Source organism: Miscanthus floridulus, chromosome 9 (assembly GCF_019320115.1).
Source record: "Miscanthus floridulus cultivar M001 chromosome 9, ASM1932011v1, whole genome shotgun sequence".
In the NCBI taxonomy this organism is placed as follows: domain Eukaryota; kingdom Viridiplantae; phylum Streptophyta; class Magnoliopsida; order Poales; family Poaceae; genus Miscanthus; species Miscanthus floridulus.
Genome location: NC_089588.1, coordinates 127,842,272 through 127,864,642, shown reverse-complemented (window position 1 = coordinate 127,864,642; position 22,371 = coordinate 127,842,272). Strand labels below are relative to the sequence as shown.

At 45.5% G+C, this 22,371-nt stretch overlaps 2 protein-coding genes across 6 annotated transcripts; one reads left to right on the top strand and one right to left on the bottom strand.

The window, feature by feature from the left end:
- Positions 1-3,231: 3,231 nt before the first annotated feature.
- Positions 3,232-13,066, bottom strand: LOC136480886 (uncharacterized). Its single transcript, XM_066478317.1, has 3 exons — positions 12,865-13,066; positions 4,114-4,151; positions 3,232-3,963 (listed from the first exon to the last, which is right to left on the bottom strand). Exons 1-3 carry the CDS (start codon positions 13,064-13,066, stop codon positions 3,232-3,234), a joined length of 972 nt encoding a protein of 323 aa, XP_066334414.1.
- A 3,356-nt stretch (positions 13,067-16,422) lies between these two features.
- LOC136482934 (UDP-glycosyltransferase TURAN-like) lies at positions 16,423-18,623 on the top strand. 5 transcript variants are annotated; one of them, XR_010765252.1, is made up of 6 exons: positions 16,423-16,558; positions 16,682-16,802; positions 17,625-17,714; positions 17,795-17,861; positions 17,940-17,992; positions 18,365-18,623. XR_010765252.1 is itself a non-coding variant. In XM_066480082.1 (6 exons), exons 3-6 carry the CDS (start codon positions 17,647-17,649, stop codon positions 18,523-18,525), a joined length of 360 nt encoding a protein of 119 aa, XP_066336179.1. In that variant the 5' UTR covers positions 16,423-16,558; positions 16,682-16,802; positions 17,625-17,646; the 3' UTR covers positions 18,526-18,623. The 5 variants fall into 5 exon arrangements, 2 of the variants coding, with proteins under 2 accessions (XP_066336179.1, XP_066336180.1); XR_010765253.1 differs by having other exon boundaries at positions 17,937-17,992; XM_066480082.1 differs by having other exon boundaries at positions 17,929-17,992.
- Positions 18,624-22,371: the final 3,748 nt, after the last annotated feature.

The window sequence follows — 22,371 nt, the reverse complement described above, 5'->3', positions numbered from 1 at the left end:
ACGAGCTCGTGGGCGTCCACCGCTTGATACTTGGTCGCCTTTGGGAACGACAGCTTCCTATGCTTCCTGGCTAGGCAGCTGTGACACAGCTTCCCACCGTGCTAGATGTGGGGCAACACTCGGACCATCTTCTCTAGCCAACGAAGCGTGTTGAAGCTGAGGTGGCCGAACCGGGCATGCCACAGCCATGGCTCCTCGGTGTGCCACGCCGCCAAGCACATTGTTTGCTCCACCTTCAAATTGAGCAGGTATAGTTGATTACGGGAGCGATTTACCTTGGCGAGAAGATGTCGCTCCCGATCGTGAATCCTCAAGATCGCGTTCTTGATCAGCACCTCGCACCCGCGCTCGTCCAACTGCCCGATGCTGACGATGCTCAAGCATAGCTGCAAGATGTAGTATACATCCGTCAGCGAGCAGTGCTTGCCGTTCTGACATCGGAAAATGACGGTGCCACGGCTTCGAATCTCCACCTTCGAGCCATCCCCAAACTTCACCTACCTCATCACGCCGCCGTCGATCTTGGTGAAATCCACCTTGGAGCTGGTCATGTGGTTGCTGGCGTCGGAGTCCAGGTACCACCTCTGCTCCACCTCACCGCCCACTCGTCCGAGATGGACTGCGGCTCAGTCGAGGTCGATGCTCTGCGATGCCCTCCCATGCTCCGCAACTGCCACCTCCTCTGGTTTCTCCTCTGCCTTGACGTCGTGCAGCGCACAAAATATTGCCATCAGGAGAGTTGGCTCATCGTCGTCCACCTACGCCAAGTGAGCCTCAGCCTTCTTCTCCTTCTTCGGGTTTGGGCACTCCTTGGCCTAGTGGCCTGTGTTCCTGCAGTGGCGGCAAATGTCCCTGCCTAGGGGGTCGCTGTCCTTCTTCTTCTTCTGCTGCTGCAAGGCCTTAATGCGACGCTTCCCGTCATCGCCGCGACAGGAGGAGCCTTCCCCGGACCGCTTCTCCCACATCCGGGCAGTCCACTCCTCCTCGGTCAGTAGCAACTTGCCGCCAGCTGATGTCGCAGTCGCCCCTGTGTGGTCATCCACCGTCCGCAGACACCCTATCAAATCCTCAATCGTGAGTGTTGACATGTCCAGCATCGTCTCGATGGAGAGAGCGATCTGGGTGTATTTGGGCGGCACGACACGCAGGTACTTGGAGACTACCTCTTCGTCATCGATGATGACGCCGTGCGCAGCCAACTGGCTGATGATGGACTATAGCCGGAGGGCGAAGTCCTCCACCACATCCCCATCACGGATCGCCAGGTCATCGTACTCCCGCCGCAGCTGCTGTGCCTTCACCTTCTTCGCGTGATCTGACCCAACGCGCATGGCCTTGAGGGTGTCCCAAGCTTCCTTGGTGGAGTCCTTTGACCCCAACGGCTCCTGGTACTCCGAAGGCATGGCGGCTAGGATTGTCTCCAGCGCCGAGCAATCCTTCTCTTCATCCTAGGTGCCCTGGTCAACCGCCTTCCAGAGTCGTCGGGCTCTGAGCTTGACCTTCATGGTCAACGACCACTCGCCATAGTTGGTGCGAGTAAGAACCGTCCAATTGGCTCCACCAACATCCCGTATGGTCCTCTGGATGACCATCTCACGACGCACCGGTGACCGGGACTGCCATGGTGACTTCTCGCCACCGCCCTGACTGCCGTCGCCCTCCATCGTCGCCGGCGATCACCCACCACGGCTCCGATACCACTTGTTGGCCCGAGGATTCCCTGCACAGGTGAGCAATAAGCTCACCAGTACAGACTCGCACTGGTCGGCAAGAGGTTGAAGAAGGGGGTGAGCTCAGAGCACACACACAGCACAAGCACCATCAGTTGGCCGAACTCTGCTTCAAGTGTGGCTTGCTGAACTGAAGATTTCTATTGCTATGTCATGAGTATATATACAACTCTAGTTGTACCCTCCGGGTACAAGGGAGTATGGCGTATACACTGACTCCTACTTACTCCTACTACAAAGGTACACCAACTACATGTACCTGCCATTACATGACATAGCCTACAAGCCATGCTGCTACAGGAGCAGTGATTGGAAAGCAGGGCTGACCAAAGGCCACCACCCTGCTATGCGTGCGTGGGAAAGAAGGGGAGCAGTAGATTACATTTTACAAATTGCTCGATGCCCAAATGAAGGAGACGATGGGAGGAATGGAGCCATGGAATAAGCCAATGACGCTGGGTCCCAACACACAGCCTCGCAAGATGCAGCCATCAAAGAAGCCGATGTCGCCGCCGCGCCGTTGAAGCGCCGAAAGGGGAAGACAGCCGACAACGAGCTGGATCTGCGGCCAACGGGGAAAATGGCTGCTAACGATCTGGATCTGCGACCAACGGGGAAGAGGGCCACTGCTGAGCTGGATCCACGGCGATTGAAGGAAGCCGATGCCGTTGCAGCTGCCTTGACCTTGGCCTTCCACCCCGCCGCCAGTTGTGCTCGGGCTATTCCATCCCAAATCCGCAGATGCGCCGATGTCCTCCATCTCGTGGGTAGGGAAGACAGCCGGGGAGAAGTTAGGATTATATGCTAACGGTGGTGGATTTGGCGTGAAAAATCGATTTCGTGTGCGCCCTCAGCTTTCTCCGCGCTGCGCACCCGCACTGAATCGGCGTGCTCGTCAACTCGAGTAGTCGGGCCTATACAACGCGCCTCCAACCGCGAGGAAGTCTCGGAGCACGCACGCTCATCGTCGCCTCGCGAGGCGAAAAGGAGAGCTTCTCTCCTCATTGAATACAGTGGAGCAGGGTTATTTTTGTAAAAGTAGCAAGACACAGATGGGGGTATACAGACGCATTGTACATGCCCTAATTAACTTATTTAGAAATACAAATATTGATACCATTTTCTATATAACTAGTCAAACTCAGAGTTTCACTCCACGAGAAGCGTAATCGTTTGTTTTGGGATGGAGGGAGTATACTAACATCTTGAAATTTAAAGGCGCTTTGCGATGGCTTTTTTCGATTCAAGTTCTTTGCAATAGAGTAGAGGTTAATTACCGTGCGCTATAACTGGGATAGGATCATAGGAAGTAGTGTAACCATTCACATCTGCTTGCATGGCCCAAATTGGGCACTCCTCATCTCGATTCGTGATCATATGGAACTGACTTTCGCCTCCACTGTAGATGCCTCCGTCGCCTCCACTCCATAACCCTGGGTGGAACATGCTTGGCGGCGTTGCCATTGTCACCGGCACAGCAACTGGCGGCCCCTGCTGCTGATCAATAGCGTGCGAGAATACTGGGAGCCTGTGCATCTGCGAAGACTGCGATAGCGTTCCCCACAGCTGCTCCATCTTCGACTCCGATACAGCCCTCCCACCTGGCCGAGTCCACCAACAGATTAGCAGCCCCGGGCCATGAAAATTTCGAGCCAACATTCGGGGTGTCCATGCTGGCGAGCCCATACAACTGTGGCAGGAGCGGCGACGCGCTGCTGCTCGCCGTAGCTTGTTGTGGAGTGGGCGCGAGCGGGACGACATTTGTGGTGCATGACGAAGTCATCACCAGTGCTGCTGATGATGCCGATGCAGCACTGGCTGCAGCACTGGGCTTGCTGCCCTTGGCTCGGCGGCGTCTGTAAGGAGCGCCGACAGGGATGTCGCGGAGGGCGCCGCCGTGCGTCCAGTAGCGATGGCAGTTACGGCAGAGGTGGCGCGGTTGCGCAAAGGAGTAGTTGTTGAAGTAGCAAAACTTGGTGCTGGTGGAGTCACAGCGCGGGCACCTGAGCCCTGACTCTGGTTTTGGGATCCTCAGCAGGTTGGAGCGCTCAGACATGGACCTCGGTTGGGCGTTGGTTTGCGCTGCTGGGGCGCTACCATCGTGGCTTCCACCTCCTTCGGAAAGCGCTTCTGCGGCCATGGCTTGTCTATACTGGAGAATATTGCCTTCACCAGCAACAACAGCTGATGCAGAAGGAATATTAATGTTACTAGTAGTAGTTGCTTGCTGCAGCTGCAAAAAAATTTAAGATAATGAAATATGAATCAAGAGAACGATTTATATAGTATATTCCAAGATATAAATGATTTAGTTCGTCTACGATATATATCAGCAACGGGAACTATATGTATCTACATAATAGTGGTGCCATACATAAATTACCTTCTGGTTGCTATTCCAGCTTGTGGATACTAGGAAGACTGGGGGGAAGATCATATTTGTGAACTTAAGTAACTCTAACTAGCCACTTGTTGTGTGTGTTTGGGTCACTTGACTCCACGGAGTGATTGATTTATATATAGCAACTTCGAAGGGAACAGAAATGGAATCGCACTAGAGTGAAAGAGACTTGCATCTTGTCTATACGTACTCTCTAGCTAAGATCTATGTCTTAGTCAAATCCAACGATCTATATCTTACTCAAGTCACACCAACTCACAGACCTATTTGTTTCGGGTTGTAGATTGCGAAAGCGGTCTATAGATTATAACAATCCATATGCTCGGGGAGCAGATTCTTAGATTTAATAATCTAACAATTGAATTGCCAAAATTTGAGGTGAGAAACTGCTTATTTGTTTCTGCTTGTAATTGTGAAAGATACAATCCACATCCCTTAAGCACTCATGGCTTTAATCTATTTTTAATGGGTGGTATCATGCTTATTAACTCGTCTACTACACATTGAAGTTTTGCTGGCCTAGTAAGATACAATGAGATCATAGAACATATATAGTTATCTTGCACTAGATATCGCTTGGGCACGAACTTATATTACAATAGGTTGTATCATAGGACATAATATCTCACAGTATTTACGACAATTAGTTGTGTTAGATAGATATATCATACAAAGTAAAATTATGATACTGTAAATTGCAGTGGTTGTATCTAATTGATGCCTCACTGATGTGTCAGCTATAGAAATACAATACTATACTATATACTCCTACTTCCATTTAGAACATTGATTCGGTCTACAACACACGTTTTTTACCAAAAACGACATGTTTTTTTTTATTAAAAAGGAAATAGATATACAAATTTGAGTTGAAGAGAGCACGAACCGTGTTGTAGTTGGAATGCAAGATCACTCCTCCTTTGGTTCATCTATGGAGTATGTAGCGTGACATCCATGTTTAAATCAATAATTCTAATCACGTTCACAACACTACTATATTCAAACAGGTATCCTGTCACATGAACATGTTTGCACTCATACCAAATGCTACTAAAAGTTGGAAGGTCATCACCCATCCAATTGATTTAGCCAACCAAGCTGATCCGCATCTATACACTTATACAGTTAAGCCTCCTTTGGTTCATAGGAAAAATGGAGAAAAATGTAGGATTGAAAGCCCTATAGGAATTTCTATACTGTTCATTACTTTGGTTCATAGGTAGGGGCATCGAAGTAACATAGGAAATTTTCCTGTGCCAGTCATTTTAGAGGAAAACTAGAGGAAACTTTGGATTCCTCTTAAACCACTACCGGAATCTGGAAGGTTGCCGAGTGCCAAGTTCTTTGCCGAGTATATTATATCGGGCACTCGGCAAAGAATCGATTTGCCGAGTGCTAACACAAAAACACTCGGCAAAGACTTTGCCGAGCGCATAAACACTCGGCAAAAGAGGAAGAAAACACTTGGCAAAGAACTTCATTTTGCCGAGTGTAAATCTGTGGCACTCGGCAAATAATTTCATTTTTTTCCCTTCTGACCTTGAAACTTTTTCTACTCTCAACATACAACATGTGGTATTCCATGTTAAAGTTTGGTATATTTCTAGATCTGTTTGCTATATTTAATTTGTTTATTGCATTTCTACGAATTTTTTGGTATAAGTCAAATTTGAACCGTAAGTGATTCAAATAATAGAATAAAATGAGTAGAAAAATGATATTCATGTTATTGAGTCCAGTGTTAGGCCTTACCCAGGAAATGAAAAGAAATTTCGAACATCTTGTTCAGAAAACACGACCACGAACGTGTGGCCGATTGGTTTTTAAATTCAAAAAAAGCAAACGAAGGTGCTGTTTAGTTCCCTCCATTTTGCAAAAATTTTCAAGATTCCCCGTCACATCGAATCTTTGGACGCATGCATGAAGCATTAAATATAAATAAAAAATAAAACTAATTACACAGTTTAGACGAAATTCATGAGACGGATCTTTTAAGCCTAATTAGACTATGATTGGACACTAATTGCCAAATAACAACGAAAGTGCTACAGTACCATTTCGCCAAAAAATTCGCCAACTAAACAAGGCCGAAGTCTGTAAATCATGAGATTTGTCATGATGTGATGATATCATACATGGAGGCTATTATAAAAAATTGAGGTTTCGCATAATTTGTCACGTACGATGTTTACAAACCGAAGCATCTCAGAAGAAGAATCGTAGCGTTGAGAAGGAATCGGTAAGATTTGGAGTCAAAGTGACGGTCGAATTGGGGTTTGACTTCAAAACTTTTTGTATAGGCAATAGAGAACATAGATTGTTTCATGTGAAATTTTGGTAAATTTTTGGATCCATTTGATAATTTTAATTTATTAAGTGCAATTATAGAATTTTAATTGATATAAATTAAATTTGAGCTGTAACTGCATAAAATAATGGAATCATATTTGTAGAAAAATCATATATATATATATATATATATATATATATATATATATATATATATATATATATATATATATATTGTTAAGTCAATTTGACAAGGTATTTTCAAAGTACATCAAACAAAAAAGGAAAAACACGTTATGTAAAATTAGGAAATAAAAAATAAATAATATATTTGCCGAGTGCTGTGATCTGACACTCGGCAAAGCCAGCTTTGCCGAGTATCCTCGATCCGACACTCGGCAAACTCGGCATGTTATATAAGCACCCGGCCGCCGCCCCCTCCCTCCCACCCTCCCCTAGCCTCCCTCTCCCGGCGCCGCCCCCCTCCCCTCCCTCCCTCTGCCGCCATCGCCCCTCCCCTCCCTCTCCCGCTGCCGCCCCCTCCCCTCCCTCCCGGCGCCGCCATCTCCCTCCCTCTCCCTTTTTTTGCACAGGTGGTGGCAGTGGCGACGGGCCGGGGGGTGTCGGCAGCGGAGGGCGAGCAGCCCGCAGGGCTTGCCGCGTGGTGGTGGTGGCGGCGGGGTGAGCCGCATGGTGGCGGTGGCGGCGGAGGTGGGGCGAGCTGCGTGGTGGCAGTGGCGAGCAGCGGCGGGGCGAGCCGCGGGGTGGCAGCGGCGGTGGGGCGAGCCGCGCGGTGGCAGCGGCGGTGGGGCGAGCCGCGCGGTGGCGGTGGCGGTTTTTTTATATTTTTCAAATTTTTTTTGCCGAGTGTCGGTGCCCAAAAAACACTCGGCAAAGTCTTTGCCGAGCGCCCGATAAAAAACACTCGGCAAAGAAACGTTTGGCAACTCTGTGTACGTCGAGTGCCGTTTGCCGAGTGTAACACACGGGCAAAGGCTTTGCTGAGTTTTTTTTGGGCTTGGCCATGTGACGTGGACACATGGCAAACTTCCTCATTCCGGTAGTGAACTTCATGGCAAAATTCAATGGTGTTGCTAGTTAATGGTGGTTCTTGCATGTGGGGCCCAATTGTCGGATGATTATAGAAGAGATTTTAGCCATGTTTGACCAAGTAGTGAAAAGAGATAACTTTATCATCGGTTGGTTATAGAAGAGATTTTAGCCATGTTTGACCAAGCAGTGAAAATGGACAACTTAATCGTGGCTTAAAAATTCTCTAGGATTTCTACGTTTTCTTATCCAAACGATCATTTCTTAAAAATTCTTATATTTTACATTTCTATTTTTTTGCAACTGTACTCATACAGAATTCTTATATTTTTCTCTATACCTCAATTTTCGCATTCGTATGGTTCAAAAGGCCCTTATACTCCAGCTGCACTGGGTCCTCTTCAAGAAAAAAAAGACACATCTCAATTATAGAATTGCCTCGTAGACCCGGGCGGTGAGGAGCGGACACGCTTCCCTATGCAACAAGTGTGGCCCGCTGCTTTGCCATCCTGAGGCCATAACCCTGATCGCTTATCGTTTCTGTGGCTTATAAGCCGGCTGATGCTGTTTTGTTGTGAGAGAAAAAATACTGTATCATGATTAATAAGCATGGTTGATACGATCAAGCAAACTGTTTTCGATGGACCTCAGGCTCCTGGGTCTAATAAAGGCAACATCAGCTAACTGTTTTCGATGGACCTCATTTATGAATGTAACATATATATGCATGCACCTAGCTAGCCAAATGCACCAGGGTGGTTTCTACCTCCAAATGTGTCAAAAGCAAAATTTATCTTAATTCTAGAACTCATCCCATGGAGTGAAAATTTATTTTATGTTTCGTATGGATTCCGTGCCTTGTTACTCAAATCTGTACTTTTACTAGGATTTTAAATTTTTTTACTAAATTGAACTTTCAAAAATTGTGATGATGCTGAGGCGCACTAACTTTACATTTTCAATAAAACCTTTCTTGTTGTCGGAAAAAACACTGAAATATCCTTGCCACGTATATGCGTAGGAAAAATAAAAAGACACGATAATCTACCACACAGTATCCGGACTTGGAATTAGGCATCACAAGTTTATCATCATGTTCTTAGAAAACAAAAGCATTAGAAGTTTGTGTTTAGTACGTACCTATAACTAAAAAAACATTAGTTATCATTGTGCCCTCTTTTTTGTTTATTTTTCTTACACAGTACATATAGATGCTTTGTAATATCTATCCGGTCGTGATAAACTTACAAATTACCCTCTATGTTTTATCCATCAATATCCATAGTTTTTCTCTCTCTGCATAGCACCTCCATCTATCCTCAATATGCATATAATTGAAACATTTAGTTAAGTTATGGTGGCACTTGTTGCAGCTCATGTGTCATGATGTCATAAATATATATTTTGATTTTCAAAATTTGATCTTATTAGTTGTTACAAATGGCTTATCCTTAAGTTAAATTAAAACTACCTTTTACTCAAAACTATTATTTTGTATTTTATTAAAAATAAGGATTTTAGACCGTAGACTGCACACTTTATTACTACGATGCCATAAACTATCATTTAAGTCTACACCACGACGCTTAAGATTGGTGGTAAAGCTTGAGGTGTGATCTATGAGGGGCCAATTAATTGTTCTAACATTGCTCAAAAGGATATTAATATTTAAGTCTAACAATCATCATTTACTCGAATGAAATCTCAATGACCAGTGAGATCACAGCTACCTTTTGTCCATACTAACCTCCTCCATGCTTAAGATATTGAATTTCTTTATCACGGAATTATATATGTAGTAGTATTTTAATAAAAAAAGTATAGTGCTCAGAATTATACTATCAATTTATATGTCACAATATTTCCATTAAAATGTATGCACAATATGTATGTTTACTCTAAGTTAGTTTTTCTATATATTCATAGTAAGAAGTAGTTAATTTATAAACTTATATAGGAGTAACTTATGGTTATTTAAATATTTTTCATATTAGCAGACGTCGATAATTTACATGTAGATTTGAAGGATAGTTTAGTTTATTTTTAACAATGGTAGAAGTAGTAATTTAGATGCAAATTTAGAGAGGTTAATTTAGATTATGTTAATGGATACATGGGTAATTTAGATGTAAATTTATGGGTTATTTTAGATTTTGTTTCATAAAATGGATAGATGGGTAATTTAGATGTAGTTTTAGGGCTTGTTTTATGCTGTTTTTCATAACAGCATAGGTGAGTAATTTTTTAAAATAAAAATGGATCCAGTGTTTATTACTATCAATGGTTATTTCAGTCTACTGAATTGATAGCCAGATCTTTCTCATTCTTATGAGATATTCTAAGATTTATTCTTTTAGCTCATCTCATAAGGATTAACATGGAGTGGCCTCTAATTAGTAATACTAAGATTTTGGGGCCTCCAATTAGTATTCATACTAAGATCTCTTTGCGTGCTGTGGTAAATTAAAAAAGAAAGGTGTAATTGAAAGATGGTGAGAATTCAAGATCAATCGGTTTGTCAGTTGTAGCTTGTGACGAGATTTTCATATAGGACAGGACGAAACCGTGATGGGTTAGTACAGCGAGCTGGTATAGCATAATAGGTAGTTACTGTCACCTATATGTCATTTTATATTTCATCACACAATGCATATTGTACTTTATGCTGGACTAGCAAATATGCCCATTCATTGCAATGAAACGTACAACTTGCGGCGTGGTCACCTAGATGATTGCGGCCCGGAGATTTATTCGGCAATCGCGTCATATGTTCCAATTTTTAGAATCAGGCATTGTAATGTGCCTAAACATGCGCTATTCTAACCTGCCTCGACCTCAAACTATCCTGGCGAGGGGCTCGTCAACTGTGGAGAAGAGGCGAAATGTTAGGGTTTTTAATTAAGAAAATAGCTATCCATACAACTTCCTTAGGGTAAGTTCAGCTGACTCGGCCTATGATGAGTTAACAATGGGTTGATATCAGTCAGTGACCAAATTGGTCCGTCATCGCGCAGTCAGATACATCGTGGCCTATGGTCGCAGCACTAAGCATCTAGTGCCACCCATCTGCAGCTAAGCGGTGGTGCATGGCCAAGGCCCAAGGCGGCCGGGATTTTGTTATAGGCTGCAAAAAATTGTGCTATTGGCAAGATTAGTGGAGACTGTATGTGAGTTCGTCTACGTGACGTCATATGCTGGCGTGTCCCTTGTGTCATGGAGTCGTCCAACTGCTGCAAGCGCTAGGGCTGACGAGAAGAAAAGAAGAAAACGTAAGTGAAGAATTAGATGATCGAGCTGGCTGGTTGATATAGTTGCTTTCATCCGTACGATGTGATGGCTAATAAGTGAGATGCAAAGAGTCCAAATGAAATTAATTACCTGCATCCGACAACACAAGAAAACCAGTTTTTAGAGAAGGGCATTCAATATTTACAGAGGCGGGGGCGTTGTCCATCTCAACATATAGGTCACTGTTAATCATGTTTTACGGAGACAGGCAAGTGCCTGCCTCTGTTAATCCGAAAGAAAACAATGAAAAACCCACAGCAGTAGGGATGAAAACGGTACGAATATTTTCCGACCGTATTCGAAACCGAATCCGTTTAGAGGGGTTGAGATCTATCCGTATCCGAGTCCGGATATCCAACATCTGATACCGTATCCGTATCAAAATACTCAAATCGCATATTTATGATGTCGATATCCAATCATATCCTATCCGACATAGTTGACACTATTCGTATTCGAATCCGAATCCGGACAGAAATATGAAAACAAATGTAATATCGGTGATATCCGTCCGTATCCGATCCGTTTTCATCCCTACACAGCAGCAATGCGGCTGCTGCTGCAACAAGCACCCCTGTAGGTACTGTTCATATGGTAAAGAAAACCAACAGCAACAGCTGCAGAAGTAGCAGTAGCGAGTAGGCCCTATATATTATCTGGAAACCATGTGAAAAGGGAGACAAAGGGATAGAAAATGATGGTCACGCTTGTACGTTCGGACGCCAGGATGGACAGACCAACATGGGGATATTTTAAAAATAAAAAAGCAAGTTGGAAGAAACGCTTCGCTTTTTAATTTTAGATATATAGGAAAACAGGAAGAGAGAGCGCGAGAGAGCGAGCGTGTACTGAGATAGTCTAGAAGCAGGGTGGTTGGTGAACAACATGTCCCTCAGATTGAATCCATATGTCACCCTCGCACACCGGCCCGCTTGCTTTAGTTTCACTAAAACAATCTAATATATTTGAAAACAACCCAAAAACTACAAAATTTAAATTCTAGCATGACTTAAATATTCTAATAAATTCAAATAAATAAAAATCAAAGTTATTTTTTAACTTGGCTGAATTATTCTAACAAATTCAAAATAAAATAAAAAATGCAAATGCCCAAATAAAACATTCAAACTTATTGGCTAATCACCATGTCTCTGATGCTTTTACTCAATATCTGAAAAAAAAAATTGATGGCCGACGTTATCAGTGTTTGGCTCAGCACGTATTTGATATATATTGAACTGCATTCATGATCGAGATTATCCTCATTCGTTCCTATATTTGACACTACCCATGTCGGACTCTGAACTTAAAAAAAAAACAATATGGAATGATCGGAGATCAATGATATCTATATGTATCCGACCCATCTTCACCCCTATTTTGAAGCACAGATAATTTGGAGAGTGCAAATCCGATGGTTCGTGATGGTACATGTTAAATAATAAATGATTTTGCCTTTATAAGCTGCTTATTGTGTTGACATGTTTTGGGCAAATGAAGATACGGAGACAAAATTTACTTTAGTGCTTGTTTCATTCTTGTTTTTTAAGAAATACATATTTCTTCATGTGTATTTACTTGTTTAAGATAAAAATTATGCTCTCTTCATTTCTCGTGATATGTGGGTTGCATTAGACAACATACTTAGAACACCTTTTCTGGTTCCCACTATTGTAAAGGTCTTGCCTCCCCTCACTACCGGAAACTGGATCTTTGCTGAGTGTTTTTATGTTTGCCGAGTGCATTCCCTTGGACACTCGACAAACAAGCTCTTTGCCGAGTGCTGTGAAAAAAACACTCGGCAAAATAATTGCACTCGGTAAACATTCTCTTTGCCGAGTGCTGAAAAAAAAACACTCGGCAAAGAAGTAAGTTTGCCGAGTGTTTTTTTTTTGGCACTCGGCAAAGAAATAAGTTTTTCAAAGTACATCGGAACAAATTTAGAAAAACACGTTATGGAAAAGAAGGAAGAGGAGGGGAAAAAAAGTTTGCCGAGTGCCCCTAATCTGGCACTCGACAAACACCGCTTTGCCGAGTGTCAGATCTAGGACACTCGGCAAAGCTCCTATACTATAACTCACGCACCCCGCCGCCGCCCCCACACACAAACGCACCCCGCCGCCGCCCCTCCCCTCCCTCCTCTCTCCTGCCCCCTGCCCCGGCGGAGGGGACAACACTGCCAAGCCCCATCGGCGGCGCGCGGGCTACGGGCGAGCTGCAGCCCCCTAGCCGAGAGCAGCGGCGCGTGGTCCAGGGGTGAGCTCCACCCGCGGGAGTGGCGGCGCGGGGCCGCGAGGAGCTTCCGCATCGAGGGTGGCAGCGCGCAAGCCCCTAGGGTGAGCTCCCCCGCCCTCTCTCCCTCTTCTTACCCCTTTTACGCAGGCGCCGCCGGCGCCCGGTCCCCGTCGCTGGCTCCTGATGCCGGCCCCCCTCCCTCCCTCTCCCGACCCCCCCTACCCCGGCGGAGGGACGGCACCCCCAAGCCCTGTCAATGCTGCACGGGCCAGGGGCGAGCTACAGCCCCCTAGCCGAGAGCGGTGGCGCATGGTCTAGGGGTGAGCTTCCCCTGCGGGAGTGGCGGCGCGGGGCCGTGAGGAGCTTCCCCATCGAGGGCGGGGCCCGCGGGCCCCTACGGTGAGCTCCCCCGCCCTCTCTCCCTCTTCTTACCCCTTTTGCGCAGGGACGTGGTGGCGTGGTGGCGGGGGACGTGGTGGCGGCGGCGGCAGCGTGGTGGCGGCTGGCATGGTGGCGGCGGCGGCGGCGGCGTGGTGGCGGCAGCGGGCGTGGTGGCGGGGGACGTGGTGGTGGCGGCGGCGGCATGGTGGCGGGGGACGTGGTGGCAGCGGCGGACATGGTGGTGGCGGCGGCGTGGTGGTGGCGGCGGGCGGCATGGTGTTGGCGGCCTAGTGGCACAGTTTTTTTTATATTTTTCAAAAATTGTTTGCCGGGTGTCGGTTTAGCATTCGGCAAAGTGTTTGCCGAGTGCTCGATAAAAACGCTCGGCAAAGACAGCTTTGCCAAGTCTTTATTCGCCGAGTGTCGTTTGTCAAGTGTAATACTTGGCAAAGCCTTTGCCGAGTGTTTTTTAGGCTTCGCCGTGTGCCCTAGACACACGGCAAAGCTACTGATTCCGGTAGTGCCTTCATATTTCTTAAAAGGTTCTAGAGGTAGAAAACTTCTTTATGCAAGAACTGGCATCAAACAAGTAGGGAATACAATAACAGCACAGGAATTAGAGTTAGCATAACTTATTATCAAGTGACACTAATTTAGATCATAAGATGTTTCATGTTCTAGTTCCTTTCTGCTAATCTTCTGGGGATTTTGTGACCAACCCAGGCGATGCTCTGCTCGCTACAACTCTTTCAGGACATGCCTTAAAAAATTTAGGAATATGTGCTAAGTCATCAACTAGCAGCTTTTGGTGAAGATCTAGCCCTTCAGATCTAGTAGTAGCCTTAGCTTTTAGTTGTGCCTCCATGGCTGTCACCAGTTTGTCGTATTTCCACCAAAGCATGCCTCACCATCCTTAGCCTAGGTTTCGCCACAGCGCCATCCTCGGCGCCAGATTCATTATTGGCTCTGGTAGTAAGAGGAGCTTTGGGGCCAATAAAAAAATTCCCATCCCCACTTCCGGCCGGGTCTTCTCATCCATCCTTGCCATGGATCTGGCTGCGTCCACTTCGCCAGCGTCTTCCATGACTCTGGCCACCCATTTTTCTCCACATGTCATTGTTCTCCAAATGGATCCCCGCTTTCTGCCATCTATGCACATAGTACAAGTTCAGTTTGTAGAAAGAGCACTCTATGATGACCGAGACGGGCATTGCTCTAATGCCTTTGAACACCTTGTTTAGAACCTCGGAGATATTTGTATTGTGTACACCGTACCTCCAACCACCATCCACTACGGGAGAGACAAAATTCCCCGAGTGTCGCTGGCTTCCCCGAGTGCCAAAAATCGGGCACTCGGGAAAGAGAATCTTCCCCGAGTGTTGCACTCGGGGAAGAATTGCACTCGGGGAAGAGAGGCTTTCCCGAGTGCCGCAGAGATCCTGGCACTCGGTAAAGATCAGCACTCGGCAAAGGCCCTCTTCCCCGAGTGCAACACTCGGGGAAGATCGGCACTCGGCAAAGAAACATGTTACTTGACGGTTCACCCCGCCCACGCCGTTAAAACTTAAAAAAACAAAAATTCTTCCCCGAGTGCCAGGGAAGGCACTCGGGGAAGAGGCCCTTCCCGAGTATCAAAACAGGACACTTGGGGAAGAGGCTGCCTTCCCTGAGTGCCCTGTCCTGGCACTCGGGAAAGGGCCTCTTCCCCGAGTGCCAGGGAAGGCACTCGGGGAAGAATTTTTGTTTTTTTTACATCATTTTTTTGTGAGGCCTTCCCACATTATTTGAAACTGTCTGTTCAAATTTGGGATAATTTTGACTTTTTTTGTTATATTTCGTTAGTTTTTTTTGTTTCGTTGAATTTTTTTGCATACTTCGAATTTGAACTGCAGGTGCATGAAATAATAGAATTTGGTGATTCAAAAAATTATATTAATGATATTTGGTGTATGTTGATGCCTTATCCAGGAACTCGCATGAAATGTCGAGCATCTTGTTGACGTAACATGACGAACAACTTGCGGGAAAAGTGTATTTAAATTATATAAAATCCGAACGAACTCCGAAAATCGCGAAACTTGTCTGGGCGTCATGTTATCGCATGTAGAGGCTATGATAAAAAATTGAGAAGGTTTCGACGAAGTTGCGACGTCGGATGCCTAAAACCCAGACATCTCCGCATGCCTCTACAAGTGATCACATGCGGAGATGTCTGGGTTTTAGGCATCCGACGTCGCAACTTGCTCGAAACCTTCTCGATTTTTTCTCATAGCCTCTACATGCGATAACACGACGCCCAGACAAGTTTCGTGATTTTCGGACTTCGTTCGGATTTTATATAATTTAAAAACACTTTTCTCGCAAGTTGTTCGTCATGTTACGTCAACAAGATGCTCGACATTTCATGCAAGTTCCTGGATAAGGCCTCAACATACACCAAATATCATTAATATAATTTTTTGAATCACAAAATTCTATTATTTCATGCACCTACAGTTCAAATTTGAAGTATGCAAAAAAATTCAACGAAACGAAAAAAACTAACGAAATATAACAAAAAAAAATCAAAATTATCCCAACTTTGAATAGGGAGTTTTAAATAATGTGGGAAGGCCTCACAAAAAAATTATGCACAAAAAACAAAAAAAACAAAAAATTCTTTCCCGAGTGCCTTTCCTGGCACTCGGGGAAGAGGCCCTTTCCCGAGTGCCAGGACAGGGCACTCGGGGAAGACTTAAAAAAAAGCCCAGCAGGCCCTATCTAAACCTAACCGGCCACCCCCACACCCACACGCGCCGCCGCTGCCGCTCGCTGGCCCAGCGCCACCGCAACCCCGCAGCCCCCGCCGCCGCCGCAGCTTGCCCCCCGGGCCCGCGCCGCCACCGCAGCCCCCGCTGCTGCCGCAGCTAGCCCCCCCGCGCGCGTGCCCCCCGCAGCCCCCGCAGCGCCGCGCACCCCCGCAGCCCCTGCAGTGCCGCGCGCCCCGCACAGCCCCAGCGCCGCCGCGCCCCCCGCAGGCCCTGCCGGCGCGCCCCCGCAGCCCCCGCAAGGCCCTGCCGGCGCTCTTTCTCTCTCTCTCTCTCTCTCTGCCTGCGACGACTGGGCTACGCCGCCGCCGCCGCCGCCCTGCGTCAGGAGCCGGAGGTCTTCGTTGGACCCTTCGCCCACGACGAGCGTCCGCCAGGTTTTCCCGCTCGCACCATTTCCCTTCTCTTCCTGATGTGCTAAACCGAGCACCCAAAACCTAACTTAATCGGCTGTGCATGTGTACACCCATGTCCTTCACCGGTTCCATCCCTGTCCGTAGGCTGACGGCGACGGCGATGGCGGAGGCGATGGAGAGGAGGAAGCGCGCGGCAGTCGTGGTACTGGGCGACATCGGTCGCAGCCCGCGGATGCAGTACCACTCCCTCTCGCTCGATAACCAGGTCCGCTCCTCCTAAATCCACCATCTCGTTTTAGCAGTGTTTCGGTTAAATTGGGCAGGGCTGCACTCGAACCGTCTCTCCAGCTTGCTGCGCGCAGTTGATTGCTTCTGTAGTAGCAAAAAATTATCTATTGGCCATGGAAAGATTTTGGAGTGACGTGAAGGAAGGAATAGTCCTTACAGTTACCTATCCGATGTTCAGAACACCAAGCATGCAATACAGGAGGGGAAAGAGATAGCCATGAATGACACGGCAACTAATGCCAAGAAGTTTGAGGAGCAGAGATGCCTAAATCATTGATACAAATTATACAACACATTTCTTTTCTTTGAGTGCAAAGATCTTGTAGAGTTCCAGACATCACAAATCTCTTATTTAGTAAAGATAATTTTGAGCATACAGTAATCCAAATAGACCTCCATACATTATTATTTTTTACATTCATCAGAGGTATATTTTTCTGAAAAAAAATAAAGATAGTCATATGATAATTTCATTAGTGAGAGAGATTAATCAAGGAAAGAGAGAGTACATATATAGGAATAAAGTACTGCCTATGAATTAGCATATACCTGAAAATCAACAACTCTGTGTAAATATAGAAATCATAGAAAGGAGGGAGAGAATCCAAGGTAGCATGTATCGCTTGATTGACATGGAAGAAGTCACATTATAGTCAAAATATATTTCTGGTAATCCATTTTACCCTGATCATTTATCTTCTGTTAAGATTAACATAACATATATAACTTGGTGTTCCAGAATTTTGTTCCTTTACTTGAAAATATCTGTTAATATAGTAGCTTGTTCTGTATTCTATAGGTTTGAGAAGCACTTTGGGCAGATGGCTGATGGTGCCTTTTGTGTTACAAAAGCAATGCAGCATGAGCTTGCTCAAAATTGGGGAATCAGGTAGACTGATCAAACTTAAACATAGTTTTCTCCATATATATGAAGGACTGCTGTTCACATTCTCTAGTCTGCAATTCCAGGGCGACAGTTCTTTATGATCAATCTCCTGATTTTTTCCACCCTGCTTCATTGATGGAGAAACATGGGGTGAGCATTTATTTTGAGTTTTCATTCCTCCTTCCAGTACCACATGTGACCTGAAGACACGTAATAGTTGTTTAGCAGGCTAGGGAATTCCATCTGTAGTGCTATGGGCAATGCTGATTGCATATCAGTGGGTATGTTTTTTCTTCAGTTAACCAGAGCATTTTGATGTTTTGTGCTTATTTCACTTCAATTTATTTCTTGTTGCCTGATCATACCACCACCACCACATCGTCTAGAGTCTACTCCGGTGAGTATGAGTACGGATGTTTTACTTTCTTTGCTCATGCTTAGTGTCAAACCTAGTGATGGCCTTTGTGCCGGATTTGTTGATGTGTCGGCCTTCGTGCCGGAAATGTGGTTGTCGGCCTTCGTGCCGACGTTTTTCTTGTAGGTTTTGGAAACCTCCCCGTGCAGGGGAGGTGCTGCCGAAATTTTCAACTTTTCTTTAAACTCCTTACATTTTTATCTTGTCACTCACGTGCAATCTCCTCTCTTTTTTGCAGCATCAATCGGGGGCGGCGTCGAACCATGTCGAAGGGTCGCCGGCATCACACGTCGGGCCATCCCCACCTGGACCGTCGCCGGGATCGCACGCTGGGGCGTCCCACCCCTCACAGTCGCCGTGAGCCGCCTTCGGAGTCGTTTTTATGTATTGAACTTGTGAACTTGGAATAGTGTGTACTTTTGAACGTGTGGTTTGTAATATATTGTGGATTTCGGACAAATTTGGTCGTTTGTGATATATAAATGTGGTTTGTGACATATTGGTGTTGATTTGTGGTTTGTGATATATATATATATATGCTTTGTTGTTTACATGGAAAAGCAAAAAACAAAAAAAAAGAATTTTAGAGGTGGCTTCCCCGAGTGCATGTGCTGTGGCACTCGAGAAAGAGGGATTTTTTAAAAAAAACAAATTTCTTCCTCGAGTGCCTGAGCTGTGGCACTCGGGGAAGAGTATTTAAAAAAAATTCAAAAATCTTTCCCGAGTGTTGCACTCGGGGAAGAAAATAAAAAAAAAACGACGTCGGTCGTCGGCCAACGGCGTCAAGTCTTCCCCGAGTGCCAACACGGCACTCGGCAAAGCCTTCCCCGAGTGCACGATTTTTGACACTAGCCGGAGGCTCTTCCCCGAGTGTTGCACTCGGGGAAGGCTTCCCCGAGTGCAACTGGGCCTTCCCCGAGTGTAACTGGCACTCGGGGAAGCCAGCAGTTCCTGTAGTGATCATCCAATGCTGCTACCCATTTTTCCTTATTACCCATTTCATTTTGAACCCACGCTTTTACTTCACCGTTCATTATTTTTTCTGATGAAACTAGGCTTCTCTTGAAGGTCCTCTCCGCCTTTGAGGTGTACAACAACTTAAGCCTTTTGATAACCTCCTTGTTCTTGTGTCTTTCCCATGGGTTGGAAGCAAAGTTGCAGTGCTTGACAAGATTGTAGCTCTCGACATAATCTACAACTTTGTAGTTGAAAAGTTTTTTAATTGAAACTGTTTAGGGTCCCAAAATATTGTTGTAAGTTCATGGATTTTGAAATTTGATGTTTAAAATTATCAAATAATCTCATATGTTGACAAGGTCTATACAAAATTTATAGTTCTCAATAAAGTCTATAACTTTGTATTTGAATTTTTTTTTATTTGAAGTCACTTAAAGTCCTAAATATGTGTTCGAAGTTTATAGATTTTGAAATTCAAAATTTAGAATTTCTAAACGACGTTGAATGTTCATATAGTTAATACCAAAGTTGTAGTGGCCGGCCTGAGATACATGTTTGCTATTGATAAGTTTTTTATTTGAAGTCTCAAATATTTGTTTTAAATTCACATATTTTGAGATTCAAATTTTTGACTTTTTGAAACTATCTCGGATGGAAAAACATCCTATACTCAAGTTGTAGTGCTTGACAAGATTCGAAACTTTGTAGTTAAAAGTTATTTCATTTGAGTTTATTTAGTACTCAAAATATTCAATACAAGATTACAAAATATTGATAGAAAAAGATAGCATATTCTATATAATTGCAGATGATTGTGTGGTGTATGAACGGTACGTCTCAGGTTTGAATCCCAGAAGTTCCAAAGCTTTTGGGTTTTGAGGTTTTCTGGAGACCATTAACGGACACGGGCGTGTTAATTAACAGAGGCGCCGTGTCCGCATCCGTGCACTACGTGAAAAAAGGTTTGTAGCAACGGCACCAATTTTTTTATAGGGGCGGCTGGTGATGGAGCCGCCCCTACAAATGGAACAGCAGGGGCGGCTGGTGATACGAGCCGCCCCTAGAAATGGGTCTGATTTGTAGGGACGACTTACTCACCAGCCGCCCCTGGTGTTAGTATTTGTAGGGGCGGTTGGTGATTGAACCGCCCCTACAAATGCCCGACGTACACCAAACCATAATATCATCTGCCCTCCTCTCTCTCTCCATCTCGACTCTTCCTTCCCCTCCCTCTCTGTCTCTCCCTCGCTCGTTGTCCCGCGCCACACCCTCCCTCTCCTCCGAGCCCCTCCTCCGTCTCTCCCCCACGCCGCCCCTCCCTCTCCCCCACGCGGTGACCCTCCCTCTCCAGCGGAGGCGCACGGCGTCGCACTCCCCTCCTCCAGCGCCGGCGTCGCACCCCCCTCCCCCCGTCGTCTCTCGCTGGCGAAGAAGAGGGAGGAGCCACGCAAGCGTCGCCGGCGAGCACGCGCCCCCTCCCTTCCCGGCTCCCTCCGTCCGCGTCGTGGGCGAGGCGCGCGCGTCCACCCCGATCCGTTCCGCCCTCACCACGAGGAGGCGGAGGAGGATCTAGGAGTGGAGGGAGCCAGGTCCGGCGCACCCACCCGCTCTCGTCCGCGCCGGCGAGCGCCAAGTGTGCCCCCACAGGTTGGTGTGCTCCTCTTCCTCGTCTCTCTTTTCCCTTCGAGCTGGTGGCCTAGGATTTCATTTCTATCAATCACGTACTCATCCTAGCTAGGGTTTCCGGGTTTCCAAGCATGAGAATGCGTTCTTTCCCCATCGATTCGCGTGGAATGATTAGGGAATTGGCGTGCCTTGTTCGGGGCTCTGCGAGATAGGTTATGGTTCGTTTCTGCCATCAGGGAAATGGACCCGTTCTTTTCGGATCTGTGGGGAAATTGACCCGTTCTTTTCGGATCTGCCACAGGTTGGTGTTCTTTATCTGTCTGTAGTAGTAGTGGATTGTAACAGTTGTATTAACTTAACTTGGCCACTGGTGTGATTCATGCTATACTGAATTCTAACATTTGCAGGTTCTAGTAATCGCTGTGCTTCTAAAGATGATAATGAGGAGGCGATTTTCCATAATCTAGGCAAGTATACTCTTTGTTTTCCTATGTCTATTTCTACTTAAAAGTGATGCAAACCTAGATTTTTATTGAAGTTGTGTAATTCCAATTGTAGTAATTGGTACTTGACAATTTGTATCTCTAACATATAGGAATCTCTGAGTGTACTATATTTTAGCGACTTCAAGAACCTATTTTTAGTTGACATCATGCTTTTATATATTGACAGTGGGAGGCCCTTGCCCTTTTGTTAATCGGAATATCTGTTAATCAGCTGAAATCATTGCCAGAAGGTTCTAGTGCACTAGGTCTTCCTGTTGCAGCTGGAGCCTACCTATATACACTATTTTTTGTAAGTTCTGATTTTCTCATAATTATGGTAATGCACATGTTGATGCAATGTAAAACACATCTCCCATGAAATTTGGAATGCTAGTTTAATTTCTATGCACTCAATTTTTCTTGGTGAGCTCTTTTTCTTCCGTGTACAGATTACAGAATAGGCATGGTGCTCTTGCAGTCAGTGGACTGCAGCACAATAATGTTTGCATACTGTTGTCATTTTTCTTCAAGTATGCAGGTATATTATCAGCAAAGAGAAAAACATTAGTTCTTATTCAATATGTTCTTTAAATGTCACTATATATATCGCATACACGTATCTCTGAAAACTTTTTATCTTGCATGCATGTACCCGTAAAAGATTACCTTGCATGGGCATGCATCTTACCAAAGTCTTGCCTAATGGCTGAATATGGACATTTATAGGAGTTGAAAGATTGAACATTTATTAGTGGTTGGTCAAATATCATGTTTGTTCCACGCATGCTTCTCTATGGCGATTCCACTTTTTTCGGTTTGTAATATGGATGGTATTCTTCTTAGTATAAAGCATGCAGTTCTGCATATCTGAAGAAAAAAATTGTACATGTACATGAATAAGCAAATCAGTAGCATTTCCGTGTTGGTTGCGTATGCTTTTTTGTTTATATCCATGTGGCCGGAGCACGATATATAGAAGGGATAATGATGACGATTCCTACTTTCATAGTTTGATCAGGTAGTTGATGTCGTGGTGCTGATCACGTGGTTTGCCTCCTCTTTGGTGGCCGTGTGTTGGTCAGCGCGGTAGTGTAGTAGCGGTTCCATGGTAGTCTGACTATTTCGAAGTAGCATCTTTATCTTTTAGCTATATCCAAGGCAGGCCTTTAAAAAGTCT

What these genes read in the sequence shown, in the direction of transcription:
- LOC136480886 (XM_066478317.1), bottom strand. Translation starts at nt 13,066, where the DNA reads ATGCGGAAGCTCCTCGCGGCCCCGCGCCGCCACTCCCGCGGGTGGAGC. An exon ending in GGCGGCGGCGGGGTGCGTTT is followed by an intron (nt 4,152 to 12,864) that starts GTGTGTGGGGGC and finishes TCTTCCCCCCAG; the next exon opens with TCTTCCTAGTATCCACAAGC. An exon ending in GCTGGAATAGCAACCAGAAG is followed by an intron (nt 3,964 to 4,113) that starts GTAATTTATGTA and finishes ATTTTTTTGCAG; the next exon opens with CTGCAGCAAGCAACTACTAC.
- LOC136482934 (XM_066480082.1), top strand. Translation starts at nt 17,647, where the DNA reads ATGGCTGATGGTGCCTTTTGTGTTACAAAAGCAATGCAGCATGAGCTT. An exon ending in CATTGATGGAGAAACATGGG is followed by an intron (nt 17,862 to 17,928) that starts GTGAGCATTTAT and finishes GACACGTAATAG; the next exon opens with TTGTTTAGCAGGCTAGGGAA. An exon ending in TGCTGATTGCATATCAGTGG is followed by an intron (nt 17,993 to 18,364) that starts GTATGTTTTTTC and finishes TCTTTTTTGCAG; the next exon opens with CATCAATCGGGGGCGGCGTC.